The sequence below is a fragment of the Narcine bancroftii genome, chromosome 3 (genome assembly GCF_036971445.1).
Source record: "Narcine bancroftii isolate sNarBan1 chromosome 3, sNarBan1.hap1, whole genome shotgun sequence".
Classification (NCBI taxonomy): domain Eukaryota; kingdom Metazoa; phylum Chordata; class Chondrichthyes; order Torpediniformes; family Narcinidae; genus Narcine; species Narcine bancroftii.
Window position 1 is genome coordinate 363,839,359 of NC_091471.1, and position 19,104 is coordinate 363,858,462.

General features: G+C 44.0%; 1 protein-coding gene and 1 long non-coding RNA gene across 21 annotated transcripts in view; one reads left to right on the forward strand and one right to left on the reverse strand.

Moving 5' to 3' along the window:
• bahcc1b (BAH domain and coiled-coil containing 1b) overlaps positions 1-10,904 on the reverse strand; it is a 421,144-nt gene extending 410,240 nt beyond the window's left edge. For 15 of the 16 annotated variants that reach the window (XM_069930138.1, XM_069930136.1, XM_069930134.1 and 12 more), the window contains exons 1-2: positions 3,513-4,041; positions 1,562-1,882 (exon numbers count right to left, since the gene is read on the reverse strand). In XM_069930138.1, coding sequence (XP_069786239.1) covers positions 1,562-1,760 — 199 coding nt within the window. In that variant the 5' untranslated portion in view covers positions 1,761-1,882; positions 3,513-4,041. Of the gene's footprint in view, positions 1-1,561; positions 1,883-3,512; positions 4,042-10,413 lie in introns of those variants that run through there. The other variant, XM_069930131.1, reaches the window with a different exon arrangement.
• Positions 4,045-19,104, forward strand: part of LOC138759541 (uncharacterized) — a 41,751-nt gene continuing 26,691 nt past the window's right edge. Inside the window, exons 1-3 of one of the 5 annotated variants that reach the window (XR_011354913.1) lie at positions 4,045-7,438; positions 13,365-14,883; positions 15,005-15,278. This is a non-coding gene — a long non-coding RNA (uncharacterized lncRNA). Of the gene's footprint in view, positions 7,439-13,364; positions 15,279-19,104 lie in introns of those variants that run through there. The other 4 variants (XR_011354914.1, XR_011354912.1, XR_011354911.1 and 1 more) reach the window with 4 other exon arrangements.

The window sequence follows — 19,104 nt, forward strand, 5'->3', positions numbered from 1 at the left end:
TCCCCACAACCTTGTAATCTTGCCGGTCAAATCCCCAATGGAAATCTCGCGTTTGGAATCCTAATCCACAGATCCGACCACTTCCAGACGCAGCATTTATAATTCGCGTCCGACAATATTAAATATTTTGAAACTCGCATCAAATGTTTCCAGCCAGAAACCCTGTCTCACTGCGGCAACGTCTACTCGGCAATCGTGTCCAAGGAAGTCGTGGTACGGGGGTTTTTTTTTTAAATGAAAATAACTGGTTGTAATACGGATTTTTAAAATTGCATTCTGCAATTGAGCGAAAGGCTGGAGTGGAGCCGATGACCGGGGTGATGCGGGCCAGCTCAATTATGGCAATTGAACTATTTCCCTTTGTAACACACGAAGAATCCCCATCGCATATTTTACACTGCCAAATGTTGCATTTATTCCTCAAACTTCTCAGTCGACCCGAAAAGTCCAGCGGTAATTGAACTGCCTGTTGTTTCAAAGGGGGGGGGGGGGTGTATTTTCGGTGGTGACCGAAGTGATTTTTGTTAACAAGGCCAGCCGAACCCCTGCCACCCCGAGCAAGGCGCTTGTGTGCATGTGTCCTCTCCTTCTCCCCCCCCCCCCCATTTTTTTGTTCAAAGATGAAACTTGATCCAAACTAGATACTTTGTAAAATCAGAAACCCCGACATTCAAAACATCTGCACTGAGAAAACGAAGAACGGACAAGATCTATTCTACACTGCCGGGAAGGAGCCTTCGTGAGCGGCTACGAGCCGTGAATTCGACATCAGAGCGGGTGCAGTATAATCCTGAGCTTCGGGGCGGGTAGGAAATAAATTGAAAAACCATCGACCTCTAACGTGTAATAATTAGTACATCGTTCCGAGAATAAAAACCTCAGCCCCAACAAACCAAACTCTCAGGCGTTCTGCGGGCTCCAGGCGACAGGACGCTCTTTTTGCCTGTGCAGTATTTATCTAACAGAAATTCCAGAAGCACTTGACCAAGTTTCTGAATGCCGAGTGAACCTATTTTCAACCTCACACTTCGCAAACCATTTTAGAAAGCGGATTTTCGAGCATTCCACCTCCACACGCCCGCAGACAGACATACTGCCACTTAAGCCGAATGCTAAGATTTGAACCGCTCTGTACAATATCGCTTTGCACTTACATTTCTGCAGAACGTCGGGGTCTGAATCTTCCTATTATTGCATTACACTTTTATCAAGCTACAGATCTGCGCCAAGTGTCTCTTTATTCAGTCTCTGTATTAGATAACAGTATTTGAATATGCGATCACCAACCTCACTATATTTCTCGACAGAGCATGATAGGCTTCTTAGGTTTTTTAAAACTCTAAGAAACCTTTTCTTTTAGTTGTTAATAAAATAAACCCATTAATTTTCTGATTCATCTCGCTGCTGGCAAGAGTTCTTTCACAAAAGCTTGCACTAATCTCTGCTTTCGGTGAAAGAAAAAGAAAATCAGAGCTCTTTTCCAAAACACATTCCCTTCTGGCGGCCGAGACTGCCACACAAAGCTATTTGCACACACGGGCTCCTGCTGAGGTCCGCTTACCTGAATGTGTGGCCATGGGGAGGGGAGATGGGAAATATTTTGCAGGTTGGAAATGACCCGGGTGCGGAGCCGCGCTGTGGCCGGTGGAGGCGATTCTTCCGACGGCTCGGTGCGCCAGGGCGCCTCGTTCCCTGGCCGCCTCCACGCCGAGCGCATGAGAAAGGAGGTGGGGAGGAGGAGCGAAATCCCTGCCGTCCATAACGGACTGAGATCACCCTCAATGTACAGATCCACCACGCCGAACGAGTCTCCGGGATGGATTCAAGCGGATCCACGCTCATCTGGATGCTCTGGTTTCCAACCAGCCGTATCTTCCATGATCTGCAAGAGAAGGAGAAGGAGCCCATCAATCGTACATCTCGACTGGGCTTCAAACCCGGGGAGAGAAAGTTTGCCGGCTCCGTCCTTCCTTTGCAGCGGCCGCCATACTGCACCAAGTACAATAACATCAAATGAAAACTCATACCCTCCTTGATCATTCAAAACCACTCCAGTTCCAACTCCCTTGTAATAATACCCAAATGCCAGAGAACAGAAAGTTCAGGAGACCCTTTCTCCCACCAAATGATTTTAACACAAGTCCAATTACCCGAGGAAATGGATATAAAATGCATAAAACGGTATTTTAATTCATTCTCATGAATCAATCCCATCGGTTTTCCTCAACATTTGGTAGACTCGAGAATAAAAGAAAATTAAACCAAATATCTGCACTGCCAGGGCCCGCATTCAGCGCACGGCTCTCGGGGACATAAATTACTCATGACCTCAGAGGATTAAACAATGAAATGTTTATTAAAGGCGGCCCCTGTTTCAAAGACGAATTGGTTTACGGCACAGAATGTGGATCGTATTTTTCTTGAACATTTTGTCCCGTTATTAATGCAGGTTTTAGGTTGACACCGTTCTCCCAGGCCATGGCGCACAGGCCATTGACGGTGCAGACTCCCGTTCAGTGGAGGGCTTCGAATTGGTCTCTTAATTTTGCTTTTCAAGTGGAAATTAACGCTGTGTCCAAATGCAATCACACGCTGAAAATTACAGAAGTGGGAAATCATTTAAATTCCAGGCCGTTTGGTGAATTGGAAGATCCCCCCCTCCCTCCTCAACCGCTCGGAGGTTGTGAGATGTAAAATACAAGCATGGTGAAGACTGCCGTTAGAAATAATGCCCGCTGCTCGATCAATTGCAATTTTTGCAAGCAGGAGCCGCGAAGATGCAGCCAGCTGCATGTTAAAGACAGTTGGGCTGCATTAAATGCTGATTTTTGCCCTCTGGGGTTGTCCATTTACATTATAATGATTATTATTTGCTTCGGTGTACCTCTTAATCTACTGTGCATTAAAATTAAAATTCGGGCGTTATCTGCCGTGAAAATGGTCACTCCGTTTTAGGTTTCGTTTAAGGTCGTTCCTCAACCCCCCCCCCCCCCCCGGAAAAGACGGATACATCCCGTGTCGTTACAATGCGATTGAGAAAACTGCTACAACTCAGACCGCTCCCTCTGCTCCAAACCTTCCCGACCCCTATCAAGTCCACGCCACCCTTTCCAGGGGCTTTCGACCTTAATTGCATTTTTGTTAAAAAGAAATATTCGGTGGGGTGGGCAATGAAAGGGTGTTTTGTCGGATGAATGGGATCTGCTTGAGCGGGAGGGGGGGGGGGGGGCGGCTCTCCTCTCGAGCCGAGCCGGACAGGGGAGCGCCCGGCGCGGCTGTGCCATTGCAGCCGCCCCGCTTGGAAGCTTCTTGGTTCCGTTTCAGAACCCGGACCGAAATGGGATTTCTTCCCCCGCAGAGATAAAAAATCGTCAACGGTTTGTGGATTACATTGCTTTAATAACAAACACAGACTGATTAACATTAGGTTACAGTTAAAGTAGCAAATATTGCAATTCTTATGTTGGTATTTTCACTTTTATTGTATATATGTAGCAAAAACGTGTACTTACTGGAATTCCGAGTATACACTGCCTTATAGTGAACAAAGTAAAAAGAAAATATTTTTTAATTATCTGGACGCTATGTGACATGCTACACTTCTGAAAAGGTTGCAGTGAGCACGACCACTAAAAGATTTCTTACTTCAACAACTTGTCTGTACAATGAGGCACGCACTGCGAGCAATCCTGGGCTCCTGTCAATCAACCTGTGTAAACAAGACTTCCATTGGCTGGCGGCTTGCCAGCTTCCCGTCAATCAACCAGTGTAAACAAGCCTCTGATTGGCTCGCCGCCAGTCCGCACCGGGCTGCAGGAAAAGCAATTAGGGCGCGGCGAACGGTTTCGGGGCGCCCCTGGCTGCGCGTTGACACGGGGAGAGCTTGAAAGGGACGTGACGGTTTCGCGGCGGCCTCCGAGGAGACCCAAATGGCCCTTGAGCTGAAAAGGGGGAAGAGTGAAAGAGTGGAGATGTAGTGCAGGAAGGCAGGGGATCTTTGCAGAGCAAGGCTGATGGAGAGAAGGGGGGGGGGGGGGGGGGGGTGGGGGGGGGAGGGGGAGAAGCCAACCCAGGGAGGAAGAGTTTGAAGCAGCGAGGAGGAAAAAGGACAGAAGGCGAGAAAACTGCGGAATGCAAAGAGAGAGAGAGACTTTTGCAACACGGGGAAGGAGGCAGAAGGATGACTCCGACAGGACAAGATGCATGGACTGACCTCTCCAAAGTACTTTGAGATGTCAGACGGCGGACGCGAGGAAGATACAAATGCACCCCCCCCCCCCCTCCACAGACACAAAATCAGATGAAAAGAATGAAAAACGTGAGCGGTGAGGAAGTTTGAATAACCACTGTACAGGAAAGGGTGAAGCCATTCAATACAAGACGCCTGGCGCGAAGAGGAAGTTTGAAAGTCGATGCATTTGCATTGGTGTCGGGTTCTTGTCTCTGCATCGACTTCTGTGCAGAAGTTGGAAACGAGGTAAATCACACATCGAGGTGGGTGTTTAAAAGAAAATATTTCGCGATTTGATTTTCTCTCTCGGCTCCTGAGACAATCCCAACCCTCCTGGTTCTCAAACGTCTCTTTCCATTGTAACTCTCTGTTCCATTCTCGCCTCCCTCACCCTTCCCTGGCTTGCACCAACAGGCGAGTGCACAGAGGCGTCCTGTGGAAGCCCGGAGGACCAGTGGATTGGATCATTAATGCAAAAGGACTGATGGCTGTTGAAGAAGGCAAGTCCTGCAAAGAGGATTGTGCCTGATCAATGAAGCATCACTGACTGACAGTTTCCTTCGATCTTGCACCCAGATCCAACGACCGGAACGAGGACTTGTCACCAGAGGCCGGAGGCTACTCTCTGCAGGGCTTGCAACACAGCACAAAGCCCCACCAAAATGGGAAGAGAAACAGGACGCTTCTTGAACACCGTTTTGCACAAAAACAAACAGGTGGGAACGAGGCAAAAGTTGAGAGCGGAGAGAAAAAGGCGGCTTGAAAATGTCCTTGTTCCACTTCGTGAAGTTTTCAACGCCAAGTGCACCCGTGGTGAATAGGTCTATAGATTAAAATAAGATACGAAGTGCAGACACCAATACCCATTCAATGTGTTGAATCTGCTTTCCCCCCCCCCCCCCCCCCCACCCACCCCTGCTGCAAACTGTCCGTTTCAGAAAGGCTTTCATGAGTTCCAAACCGGCCAACCAGTGATCTCAGGGAGGCTTTGGATCTGATTTGGAAGCATTTACCGTCGGAGACCATCTGCAACCGCAATAAAATGGGAGACGGTTCTGAGAGATGGTTCGGAAAAAGGAATCTTTCAATAGGAGGGAGAGGTACCAGGCTCGGGTCGTCTTGTTGTAACCTCTGAAAGATGGAGACTGTTGCTTTGAGCGAATGTGAGAAATCGCTCGAATGGGGCTACAGCATCTGTGTTACATTATAAGCTGTTGAGGTCACTCTCGTAAATGGTCGAGGCTATTGGCGCGGTGGCTTCATTACGAGGCATTTTATTGAAGAAAAACGTAAAATTAAACGGGGCTCGAAAAGGCAGTCGACAGGCAGAGAGAGGGGACCTGGTGCGATTTTTAATCGCCTGTTTCATTGGAATTTCAGACACAGATCCCAAGTGTTGTTTCTCTTTAATAAATGGGGAGGGATCGAAGATCTGCTTTTGTCTTTCATAAAGTTGAACGTACCGATCGCCATAAAGAGCACTTTAAAACAACAATTAAGAGAAAGTGTTCCAAAAGTCAACCAGATGTCTCTTCGTATTTCGTCCCTGCAATTCAAAGTGCCTGTAACGGAAAATCAAAGAAAGTATGAGGTCTGACATTTCCTCTTTAGGCTTGAGCAGTTTTTTGTCACAAAGTGAAAATTATAGATTTGGACAATGGGTTATTTGTGTGTCTCTCCCGTTCTAATCACAGTCTGCCATCAAGAATCGTTGGAAGGAAACTCGCTTAAAGGATTGAAAATAGAGGTCGCAATACCCATTCACGGATGTGGGCGTCTTTAGTTCAGAAATAAGTCTCAAGACTGACTAAAACGGTGGCGATTTCAGGAACCTAGCCAAATCCGATGGTGTTCAATTTCCAAATGAGTCCGTTCGGGAGGAAGAAGGTTGTTCTGCAATTGCATTTTGAACGGAGCTTGGTCTGTTACTGTTGCAGAGCTCACTCTCTAGCTTTGTTCTTTTAGCAGGTTTCCACATTTAGGGAGCTCTGAAAGGTGGGGTGGGGGGGGGGGGGGGATGTCAAGCACGAATTGTGTGGAGGGGATTTTTCACGACCCCCATCTTCCCTTGTCAAAACAAGAGTGTGAATATTGAATTCCGTCTCCGCCTGGTTAAGGATCCGCCACGTACACTGTGCTTGAGTAAACGCAATGTAATGGGAGTTTAGTACGATGTAAACTGCACGGCCGCTAGCTCTCGAATCAACTTGAGAGGGCCTCGCTCACAAACGTTGCGCCCACATCGAGACGAATCCTGGGTTCTGATGTGGATTTCTCCGCCGCAAGTTCCCATAGAAATATCGACCCTGTCAGAGCTCACCGCTTTGTGCCATTGGAAGCGTTTTTTTTTTCCAATCACAAAATGATCTTGTTAACAAACGAAACTGGACTCCAAATTCCACCAGACAATTTGAAGTCACTCCTTTTTAAAATTGTTTTTACATTTCTAGATGAAATCACTCATGGGCTCAGATTTAATTCTTGCTAACTCGATGAGCTTAAAACAAAATCAGTGTTGCGTTGATAGACACAACAGGTTAGCTTACAATATTCAAATAAGTCGATACCATTTTCTTTTGTGAATATTGTTGCTTCGGCAGATTTCAAAATGGATTTGGGGATTAAAGCCATCAGGATCAGGGGACTGGCGTCCCGCAAAGGTTGCAATTAAACTTCCAACTGGAGAGAAATGATTCGCATTTTTCTGGATGTAATCATTTATTTAACCTGCTTTTCACTGGCGCGTCCAAGAAGCAGCCGATTTTCTGGAAGCACAGACTTCATTTTAGTCCGTGCCTTTTGTCACTGAATCTCGGTTCTCCCTCCTTTGAGAGCCTCCGGGAAGTCAACTTGTGCGCAGAACAGAAACGTGCCCAAAGGTGAGGCTTGAACTCGAGGAATTTTAGGACTTGCTGGGGCTGTTCACGATCAATTTATTTTGCACCACCACGAGGAAAACAATCGATGCTCGATACTCTCCGCTGATGAATTTATTAATTGTAGTGAATTGAATTACCAATCTAAATAAATGGTAAACACTGCATGCAGATGGTCATTTTAATATTGGACTGAGTGCTTTCGCTTTGTGTGAACTTCCACCCCGGAGGCTCTGGTGCAGTTGTCAACAGCGAATGCTCCACCGCGATCCAACTCTCGGTTCCAACTTCGACCGTGGACGGGCCGGATGGAGCTGCCTGTGGCCTTAAAGTGAGTTGCACTGAAATATTCAAGAGGGAGGGTTCAAATTTCAAGAGCCGATAGTTGGCGGAAGGAGCTCGGGTGACTGAATGTAAAATTCCCATATGCCAGGAGTTTGACACCATGAGCTCGGACTGGGGGGGGGGGGGATCTGATGTCAGAAACTCTGAACCTCGCTCCTCCATTCAGCCGAGTGGTTTCTTGTCCATAACACTATTGGCGTTTTCATCTAATTTAGGAAGGTGTCAGACATAAACTCGGTGGAGGGGACGACGGCGGGCGCCGAGCAGCGCGAATCTACTTTCGGTTTCAGATCTTATCAGCCTGAAGACGGGAAAACTGTGGCTAGAAATCTGCAGTTAATCAAAGTTTATTTTACAAAGCAAATTACGGGGAAGGGAAGGAGAAAAAGAGAGTGGGATCGGAAGCGAATGCCCAGAAGAAAGACAAAATTATTCAGTAAAACACACCCAGAAATGCTGGAGGAACTCAGCAGCGTCCAAGGGAGGTAAAGACTTCTCGGCCTTGAGCCCTTCTTCAAGGAATAAGCAGGGCGCTGCGAGACCGGCTAAATTTCTTCTAAATCCCTGGAGCGATTAGAAAGGACGAGACCAATGCCAGTTGCCTCCTTGATTCGGTGAACTGAAAGGGCAAAGGCTTTTTTTTTACACGTACGGTATTTTCAAGATAATGTGACACCGAGGTAAAGATGTTCTGGAAGGGGATGCATAGATCGGAAAATCTGCGCATCTCCGTCATGAACAATTGCTCAAATGATGCAGTAATTCCTCCTCTAAAATAATGTCAGGGGTGTCCACAATTTATTTATTTTTTCCCCCGCGCCTGCCCTATACCATTTTGCACACTCCTCACGCAAAACCAGTCTTTGAAACCTGTTTTGGGAAGAGCTCCCGATCGATTTCACCATTTCTGGGAATTGGGGTGATGGACCGGATTTATCTTTTGTGCCATCTGTTTAAAGAGACAAAACGGGAGCATGAAGTGAATGGCAGAGCACCGAATGTAAAATGGCACGAAAGCAACCCCCTGTTTGCAGTAAAATACGCTGGTTGACAATATAAGTATGTTCTCGTGAGGGTTGGTCTCACAAAGCGTTTGTGGAGCTCCACGTTCATTCCAATGCAAGTTGGCCGCTCTTGCCTCCCCCCCACCCACCCCTTTCTGGGTGTACTCGCTCGAAAATTCCCGGCATGGCCATATTCCTAGAAGAAAGTCTTGAAACACACACAAATACTTCACTGCCACTATTAAAGCCATGACAATTAGGCCTGTTTCACGTTAGAGCGTTATTTTTCAACCTACGGTGAAATGGAGCACACCTCTTTTATGCAGGTTTACTTAGTGCAATGCCCCTTACAATAATAGGGAGTCCGAATCCAATTGTACACAGATAATGATGGCGCCTTTTATTATCTCAAACACGAGAGCTCAACAAAAATCAACTTCTTTTCCCTAGCAAGCTTTCTGCTTGATTTCCCCACCCCCCCCCCCTCTGAATTTTAAGATAATTAACAACCAGCTTCAGTCAGTAGAAAACAATGAGATCGTCACTGATTACATTCCCTCATTTCAAACAGTTCCCCAACCGCGGGGTTCCCCTTTCAAACTCCTTTCATTCCACTTTTGTTGTTTGAGGCACAAGAAGCGATAAAATAAATAAACGAAAAGGGTACAGATGTTCTGCTTCTCCAACCCTCTTTCCCCGCGATCTGCCTGTAATCAAGACTTTTATTCGCCAATGTGAATCTTGTCGAAAAAAAAGACTCAGCGAATAGTGAAGGGATGACAGCCTTCTGCACGATTTCATTCCCTCCACGCCAGCCGACCTACTATCTGTTCATCGCCAAAGAAAATACTCGAATTTCTGCTTTAATTTGATTATAAAACAAAAAGAGGTTGGAGGTTCTCAATGGCACGACAGCCTGAACGTGTTTAATCTATTTGCTTTAAGCGTGCAAAACAAGATCTAATTGGCAACGTATTTGTAATCCTGTGGTTGAAGCCTGTCAGGTTCTGTACACTTTTTAAATAACAGGATGTTGCAGTCAATGGATTATTCAGAAAATCAGCACTGGGTAAAATATAACGATTCTTACAATCCAAGCGACAAGCAACCCCATGATTATTATTTTTTCCCCAGAAATAAGGGCTTATTTGCCGAACTGCATTTTCGCCACCTAGATTGTTTTCTAGTGCCAAGTTTGTTAAGGGTTTATTTGCCATGAGTCTGGAACCACTAGCAGTTTCTCGACAGTAAATGGAAAGCGATTAGCATTTTGTAAAATCCTCAAAATAGGAGTACTGCAAAAAAACCCCAAATCGATTAAAAAAAAATACGCTCAACGACTTGATATTTTCTTCTCTACCGTTTGACCTGTGTGTTCAAGTTGGGAGCAAGCTTTGGTCTCAAAGTTTAAATGAAGTATTAACAGAACTTAACGCATTCCAAGAAAGGAATCGACCATCCTCACCCCCACTCCCGCACATTGATTACGGGGATTAAAAGAAAAATAAAACCGGCTGGATGTGAAAATGACAATTTACTTCCAAATTCTGCTCCGAATCACACTTTTCTTCCCCCCCCCCCCAAATTTCCAGTTCACCCAAAACAATATATTTCAACAAGGTTTGAAATGTGGAGTGAATGGACGGCTTAGGTTTAAAAAGGCAATTTTAAATTATAAAATGAATCGGAAACCTTACATTCCTCTGCGCACTTAATATAAAGGCGAGTACTCAGTACTAAACTTGTATTCTTAGTAACTAGGAAAGGATAGAGTCAGTCATTTCAGGGCATCTTCGTAACAGCCTATTTTAGCTACAGTAGGCCGATTTATTTCTGCTTTTCTCTCTCTCTCTCTTGCTCTCTCTCTCTCTTTCTCTCTCTCTTTCATACGTTACCGTGATTATTAATCAACTGACGACAGAGCAGAAAATACAGCGAGAGAAACAAAAGCACATACCGGCGCAGGCGGCAGAACGAAAATGTTTCTTAGAGAAAGCTCGGTTGCAAATGCCTGGTAGGTTTGTATTTTGTTCCGGATTGACTCTGGTTTGCTGATCGATGGTGCTCAAACAGGATTCTACCTGTTTCCATACAGTGAGAGAGGCAATGAACTCGGTCAAACAGATGCGCTCTCCGCTGCCACCCCGCTCACAAATTTATAGCGAGCTGACGTGCCTCTTCTCCCACAATGGAACCGCTTGACATTAACCATAAAATTGATGAGAGAGAAGCGAAATCTAATCTCTTTTCCAGATCCTCTCCGCTTTCCCCGAGTCCCAGGATCCCGCTTTGGACAGGCAGCCGCGCTCCCTTTGTTACAAATACCGGCGCCCCCGCCACCTTGACTTGTTTGTGTGTGTGGGGAGGGGGGGGGGTGGTGAAGCGGAAATGTGTTTCCCCCCCCAACGAAAACTGCGGATTCTGTGATCCGTAGAGAAGCTGCAATTCTCCAAACTTCCTAAACTCGGCCATTGTGGGATTCATCATATTGCCCAAGTGTTGTTGGGAGCTGCCTCACTCCACCCTGCCCCCAACACCAGCGCCTTTTTCTAAAGAGGCGATGGAATAAAGGGGAAGGCGACGCACACACTCATCCCGTTGGCTTTCTAAAGATCCCCCCCCCCCCCCCCCTCTCATTTAATGTCGATTATATTCCTCGGCCACACTCATTACAGCATGCATCTGCTGGGGTTTTTTGTGGTTGTTGCGTTACTCCTTCTCCCATTCCCCGCCCAGGATGAGAACTCACAGGCTTTGATTTTCTTTATTGCCCTGAACTTGCCGGCGAGGTCAGAGCCCTGGGAAAAGAGTGACGTCGTTCTGGGACCCCCCGGGAATGACGTCATCCCAGTGACGTCACCGACCCCTGACATTTCAGGTGCCTCCGACTTCGACCGGGCACCTTGGTGGGGGTGTCTTCATTCAAAGACGAGCTCGTTTGGCTCCTTACAAATACTTCTCCTTTGCTCAGGCCAGTGGCCTGACCCGGGGTCTGCAGATCCCCTGCACGATTGGATCCTGGTTCAACTGGCCCCATCGCTGAGTCCTTTTCTTTTTTTTTTGCTTTGAACACGGCGAGATCAAGTGAAAAGCCCCAAACTTGTCAAAAACAAAAAAAATGGGGCTCAAGCGAACTGTGTCCACACTGGACGCAGTTTTAAAAAAAAAACAAGTACCCCACACAAGTGCTGGAGAAGCTTGGCAGGTCAAGCAGTGTCCCTTATGCAGCAAAAGGGAAAGATACAGAACCGATGTTTCGGGCTTGAGCCCTTCACCAAGGTGTGAGAAAACGCCCGCAGGCGTCTGAACAAAAGAGTGGCAGAGGCAGGAGGTGATCGGAGGAGAAAGGTATGGAGGTGGGATCGTCCCATGGCCAGGCCTCCACGCACACCGCCTTTTCAAGAATTGAATGAAGAGGGGTTTATTTCCAGAAATACTCCAGAGAGAGGCTTCTTCTCGAAGTTCTCCTTTAAATGCGTCCTATACTTTTCATAGTCAACCCTAAACATATTTTATTTTTATGTGCCAACATATCGATTCCACCTATGACTTTTTTTCCCTCAAAAGGAAACAAATCAATATTTATTCTTTCATGGGGAATCTGCCCAACCCATCCTGGAAAAATATTTTCCTTGTCCAATCTTTGATTGCCTAATATTCCAGACTAATTCATAAAAACTCTCGAAGCTATAAAGTAATATTTCCACCTTCTGCCGAGTAACACTCACAAATTAAACTCACATAAGAAACGTTGATTATTGAATACTTTGTAAGTCATTAAACCATCATTTTGTCATAGTAAGGGAAACAAATGACCTTGGAACTTTTACAACTCTTTGATGATGTAAATGCAGTCTTAAGCTGTCATTTTTTGTCTCATATGTTAGTTTCTTCATTAACCATTTGATTGTATAGTAATGGAAATAAATTTTATGACACTACTTTACAAGTAATTACTGGAGTTAGGATAATAAATCACCAACAAAAAATACCCAATTTCTATCATTAGTACAAAACAGAGAACGAAAGCTAATTTTACAGTTAATCACTGAGACAAAGACCACTCTATCTGCATGAAAATGATTGCAGTCGGCAAAGTTCTTATTGAGATCTTTCCTTGTCTGCCCATGTGGGACAGGCAGGCTTCATAATAACAGTTGTCCAATCCAATCTGCTTCATGGTAATGTCTTCTTGCTGTTTGTAATCTGCTTTATGTCCATAGGCCTCATCTGTTTGTTGAATGTTGAGGCCCCTGTTCACGCCTTTGTTACTTCTAGGCCCAATGAGTCCAATGCCCTTGTGTTATCATCTATCAACTTGAGAGCATCCAAAAATCTGCCACCTGATTCAAACCAAGTTCCATTCATCCACCCTGCTCCTGGTTAACCAGCAGTTTGCTTTCGAAATTTTCAAAACCATCACTGGTCTTGCTGCTTCCAACCTCTGCATTTTTTTTCTCAAGACCTGCAGCCCAACTATTCCAACATGTTTATCTTCTCTAAATTTAATGCCTCCAACACTGGTGGCAGATTTTTGGATGTTCTCAAGTTGATAGATGATAACACAAGGGCATTGGACTCATTTGGGCCTAGAAGTAACAAAGGCATGAACAGGGGCCTCAACATTCAACAAACAGATGAGGCCGATGGACATAAAGCCATGATTTCAGCTTCCAAAGCCCAAAACTCTGAAAAAACTCTCCATGATTCTCTCTAGCTCACTTTCCCTCCTTCCTTCTTTCTCAGTCATCATTGTTTGAGCTTTTGGTCATTCTCCCCAAAATGGATCAATGTCAAATTGTGTTTGATGGTGCTCCTATGGAAATCCTGAGGTTTTCATGTCATTTTTTTAAAAGAAAATGCACAAGACAAGCTGTTGTTTTTGACCATCATCATTTGCTTTTACAGACATCATTATCAGTGCTCAGATCCAAATAGTTGGCAATGGGTTCAAGGATCATCCTACAACAACAATGTTTGGATATGGTATGGCTGTTACAGGAAGACTATTTGGGGACAGCAGCCATATGGAACCAAATGATTGTAAGCTGTACTGATGCTGGCAATGTACTATGTTTACACAACAGGTCTTAATTTTGCATGGGGTCTTTACACAACATTGCCAACATGTATCTTCTGCTGTATATCTCAAATTTAGACTGCGTCAAAGCAATGAAAGAAATATATTGGCAGTTGCTATGTGAGAAGACAGTACAGACATTTTGGATTAGACTTGAACGTGGAAGAGTATTTCTAGAAGGCTTTTAACTCGAAGCAAAAATGAAGTGCAATCAGAAATTTTCTTAACTTTTAGCTTGTTTGACACCAGATTTCCCAGAAAGGTAAACTCGGGGTTAGACAATGTTTGCTTGTTAAAAATGTTTATTTTGGTAACTCTTTTGGCACACCATAAGAAGGACCTAGAATGCTCTGTGACAGTTTTACCTAGGAGGTAAATATGCTAAACCTGTTTGAAACAAAATAGGAGGCATTTATTTTTCAATATTCCATGGAGAATCCTGTTGGGTGACTAGGATTCAGCACATACTACACCACAGATGGTTAGTTTCAATTTCATCAGTAGGATTTCACATTGTTTCCTCCCACAATCACCCAGCAAGGAATATGACAAACCAGAGACCACCACAGGGATAGTAACTGCTCCAGTTATTATGGATTACTTTTGAACATCTTCTATGGGAAACTAATTGAATAAGTTATGTCTTTAAGATGGTTAGGACATCCTAATACACATAGCGGATGATAAATTAGTTTGAAATTTAGAGAATATAGTACAAGTTTCTGCACACCAAGATTCCCCAAACTGAGCAGTTCATTTGTTTTGGTGAAACTGGTAAAATAGATTATTAAACACCACCGGAGGAACTCAGCCTCTCGCAGCATCCATCCGACGTTTCAGGCCTGAGCCCTTCTTCAAGATATAAGCAAAGAACATCAGAATAAAGACTGAAGACTGGCAGGGGGAGGAGTCCAGACCATCAAAAGGTGTTAATTGGATACAATAAAAGGAAAGGTGAGAATTGATATTGGCTCTGTGAAAGGAGACAGAGGGAAAAGGCAAGAGAGAGAGAAAGAGAGAGAACTGGGGAAAAGGTGATAGGAGGAAGAGAAGGGACATGTTTAACAGAAACTTGGAAAGTCGATGCTAATGCCATCCGGTTGGAGGGTGCAGAATTTTGCGATTCACCCCACTGCTGACAAATAAGAGTTAGATTGGACCTCTATTTAACCCAAAGGATGGCAATTAAGACATTGAGTAGCATTCTCCATTTTGCAAGTAAAATAATGTATTCAACAATTTTGATTTGGGCTTGAAACTATGAATCTCTGTCAAAAGGGGCAGATGGTTTTGAATAAATGAAGGCAGCCCGGCAGCTGAAGCCTGAAACCAAGAGGCGATATCCAGGTATGGAGGGCAGCTCAAACAAACCCTGCTCAGTGAAAATCAATTGGAAAAAAGAGATACTTTGCAAATTTTCAGGATACATCCATACTTATCTTTTTGTACATTTTCCTCCTCATCTCAGGCTAGTGTTCAACATGTAGCTGATCCAGCGGTTCTGTTGTCTAATATGACGGCCTATAACGGAACTTATTTCATTTGTGGCCTGGTTACCGATAAAGGAAGGAATGATTAATAGTGTTTTACACACCTGGTGGTACTCAAAATTCCCGTCAGGTTACCAAAAGGAGGGCCAAAACATGCCTTATCTGTCAGAAGCATAATTTTGCAAAGAGAACTCTGTGTGGCACCTGGAAAACCCTCTTGCCAAGTAAACATTTTTTGTGTTTGCAACTTGATTTCATTGAGTTATGTGTGCATTGCTACAAATATTTTGTTTGGTAATTGTAGATGTGTTTAATTGGTGGATTGAAGCTATACCTACCACCAATAAAACTGCATTGGCTGTTGTAAAAATCTTGCTACGAGAAATTATCCCACGTTATGGACTGTCTGAAATGTGAAGTAGGCCTGAGAATACTTGACAAACGAACACAAATACAGCTGCCAATTACTTTATTGTTGTTTTGCAAAGCGTGAGAACTCCATTACTGTGAGAAGCACTGCCCCCTGCAGCTAATCTCACCACAAGGGAGTGCGCTGTGTGGCTCACAAGTTGTATATTTATACAGACAAATTTCCAGTCTTCCTGTACATTCAAACAGACTTTTCCGTATGTTTTTTAAGATATTTCTTGGGATTTGTTATACCGGGTTGTGACCCTTACCGAATGGTTAATAGTCTTAGCCAAATATAGAGTTGTTGTTGTTCTTCTTTACAATCAGCTTCAGCCTTGCTAAATCATCAACACATACAATTCAATGTTCTCTGCCACTCCACCCCTGCCACCTCTTTCAAACTCACGTTCTCAATACGGGCGGCACAGTTAGGGTAGCGGTTACTGCAGGGCTATTACTGAGCCAGTGACCCAGGTTCTAATCCACCGCTGTCTGTAAGGAGTTTGTATGTTCTACTGTGACTAAGTTGGTGTGCTCCGGTTTCATCAGACCATCCTAAAACATACAGGATTTATAGATTAAATGATTTATTTGGGTGGCACAGGCTCATGGGTCCAAAGGGTCTGTTACCATGCTGTATCTCTAAAACAAAATGAACATTAGAAATAGCCATACAATCAAGCAATATAGCCCCTTGGGCCCTCTCCACCATTCAATGTGTCCCCAGTTCTACTTCCCTGTCTGTCTCCTATGGTCGTCAAATATATTCAATGATTCAGACTCCAGGGCAGATTGCGAAGATTAACAATGACTGAAGAGATGAATATTTTCCTCATCTCCACCTTATTTGAAAAGAATGATTCCTATTTCTAGATTGAGCCACAAGGGAAACAGCATCTCAAGATTGACACAATTCTATTTAATGAAGCCTTCCATATTTCAATATGATCACCACTTATTCTTCTAAATTCCAACAAGTAAAACTCTAATCTTAAGAAGCATTACTCACAAGCTATCTGCTTCACCCAGGAATGGATCTCGTGGATCTATTTCTAGACTGTCCAGGAATAGGGAACAGTTTTCCACCATTTACCATACAGAATTCTATATTTCAATGAAGTCGCCTTTTATAATGCAAATCAAAATTTCTGTTTATGATACAGTAGGCTCTGCATTCCTGGAACCAAATTTGCCAATCTATGTGCATCATCTCCAGGGCAAATACATCCTTCATTGGGTTTATTGACCAACGATACATAAAGTAATCCAGTGCATTCTCATCAAAACAGCGTTGATTCTTTGGAAACGTTCTGGATCTTGTTATCCAACACTCTTTTGGATAAACTCAGAAGAGACTGTAGATACTGGAATCTGGTCCAAAACATAGGTGCTGGAGGAACTCAGTAGATTAAGGAGCATCTGTGGTTGGGGGGGGTGGGGGGGAAGGACGATAATTTGGCTTGAGTTTGCCTCTGGAATGGATGAGAGGTCGTGAAAAGACGAAGGTTATGGGAGCATAGAAGGCAATGGCATCAAAAAAAGGTGGCGGGATTCATGGACACGATGTCTCTGAAGACATTCTCTTTTGCTTCTCTCTCTTCTGGGTAAGTGTGCTGGGCTAGTGGCACCTCTTGTGTACCTTTACAGGGAAAACAAAAATAAACACATTTTGTGTATTTATGTATACGACAATAAAGGAAATCTTGAACCTTAAATTGTCGTTATGTCATGTCGACAATTCCTTCACCTCCATAGATCTGCTTAGCTTGATCTGCTAAGTATCTCCAGCAGTTTGATTTTTCCACTTTTGGAGATTTCAATTATACAATAAAACCCCTGGCATCTGGGGATTAGTAGATGCTGAATAAGTGTATTTTCCGGTGGCTTGAGACTTACTCTTACGATCCCGAACTAATACACCAGCGTTAAGAATAAACAGTTCAAAAAACAAAAAAAAAACTACACTATACTTACACAGAACAAACTTGACTTGCATGAATATATAAACCTTAAAACATTTTACTTTATTTTCAGTCATATTCTTTGAAAATATTTAACCGTCGCTGCATCTGCAGGTTCTTCCTCCTCCACGAAGCTGCCCAAAGGATGGACAATAATATTATCGATAATTAACCACCCCTCCCCCAAGTTTACAGATTAAGCTTCTGACCAAAGCAGATCTTTCTAAGCAGGAATAAGGTAACACTTTAAGAGAGTCACCCCAACGGTGAGCACCATCAACCAGTTCCTGGGCGACGTCATTGCTGTTTCACACAACCTTATTCAAACCGCTGTTACAAGCAACACACAATCAAAGCCCTCCACTGGCTGAATATCTGCTCCCATCTTCACCAAAGGTTTGTGTGTTACTTCCGAGAACATTTACTGTTACAATTTTAAATGTACTTTTTTTTAACCTATTATTTAAAAAAATTTATCTCAATTTTTTTGCTGGTTCCTCGAGGCTGCCAGTTGCTTAAATTCCAGATACCAAGGGTTTTACTGTACTCACAACTGAAAGGAGTTCAGCAAAAAAGACATCGATCTATGTTACTTTATTGAACCATGATACAGATGGAAGGACAATCGGTAATGTGGCCTGTACTCTTCCAGTCAAACTGTTCAAGCGATTCAGCTCTCCAAAGCATTGTTTATGGTGTATTATCCAGAGGAGTTGGAAAAATTCCAGTTCACAGTGACAGTTTATTTCTTCAGATCTCATCGATAAACTGACTATTTGATTAATCATTAATAGATCTCTGACCTTGTTAATTTGTGGACAACAGATTCTTCTTGGCCGGCCCGCAAACGATATGAACATCCAATTTTTGGAATTTTAAGTAACCCCCACATCTCTCTGGTTCCACTGTTTCCATCTCTTGGTGTACTGCTTTTCTCCCTAATTCTCTCCCAACCCCTCTTAATGGTCTCTCCCACTTCCTGTCTCTCCACCTCACCTATCTTCTCCAATACCCTATTACTTCTTGGCCTCTCCCCCTTCATATCAGTAATATCACCCCTTTTTTAATCTTATCTCGCAAAAGAATCCTGACCTGAAATATTGACTGATGATTTACTGCTCTCTGATTTATGGGCTGGTTCCATAAACACGCAGAGATAGATATCCAGTGGTGCTGGAAGATCATCAACTTGGCGAAAGGTGCTCTTTAGTCTGCCCAAAACGTCTTGGTCTTCCGGCACAATGAATTGCCAGTGAGCGAATGTGGTCGATTGGAATACTCTCTGAGGAATGCAACTGAGGCTCGACACCCAATGCAAAAGCTCTGTGGAGAAGGAATTTTAGGAAGTCTAGGAAGCTTCCGCTAGCGGAACACTGAGGGGCAAAGATTAACAGGGAAGCCCCTCAAACAATAGAAGGGAGGGTGGGGCACATCAGTGGTAAAGAATCAGAATTTATTGTCATGAACATGTGTCACAAAATTTGTTGTTTTGCGGCAGCGTCACAGGTGCAAAAATTGCCATAATTTACATTGTTTAAAATAAATAAATTAGTGCAAAAGAAAAGCGAGGTCGTGTCTGTGGTTTATTGTTCATTCATAAATCTGATGGCAGAGAGGAAGAAGCTGTTTTTGTACCATTAGGTGTTCGTCTTCAGGCTCCTATACCTTCTTCCTGGTGGTAGCAGTGAGAAGAAGGCTTGGCCTGG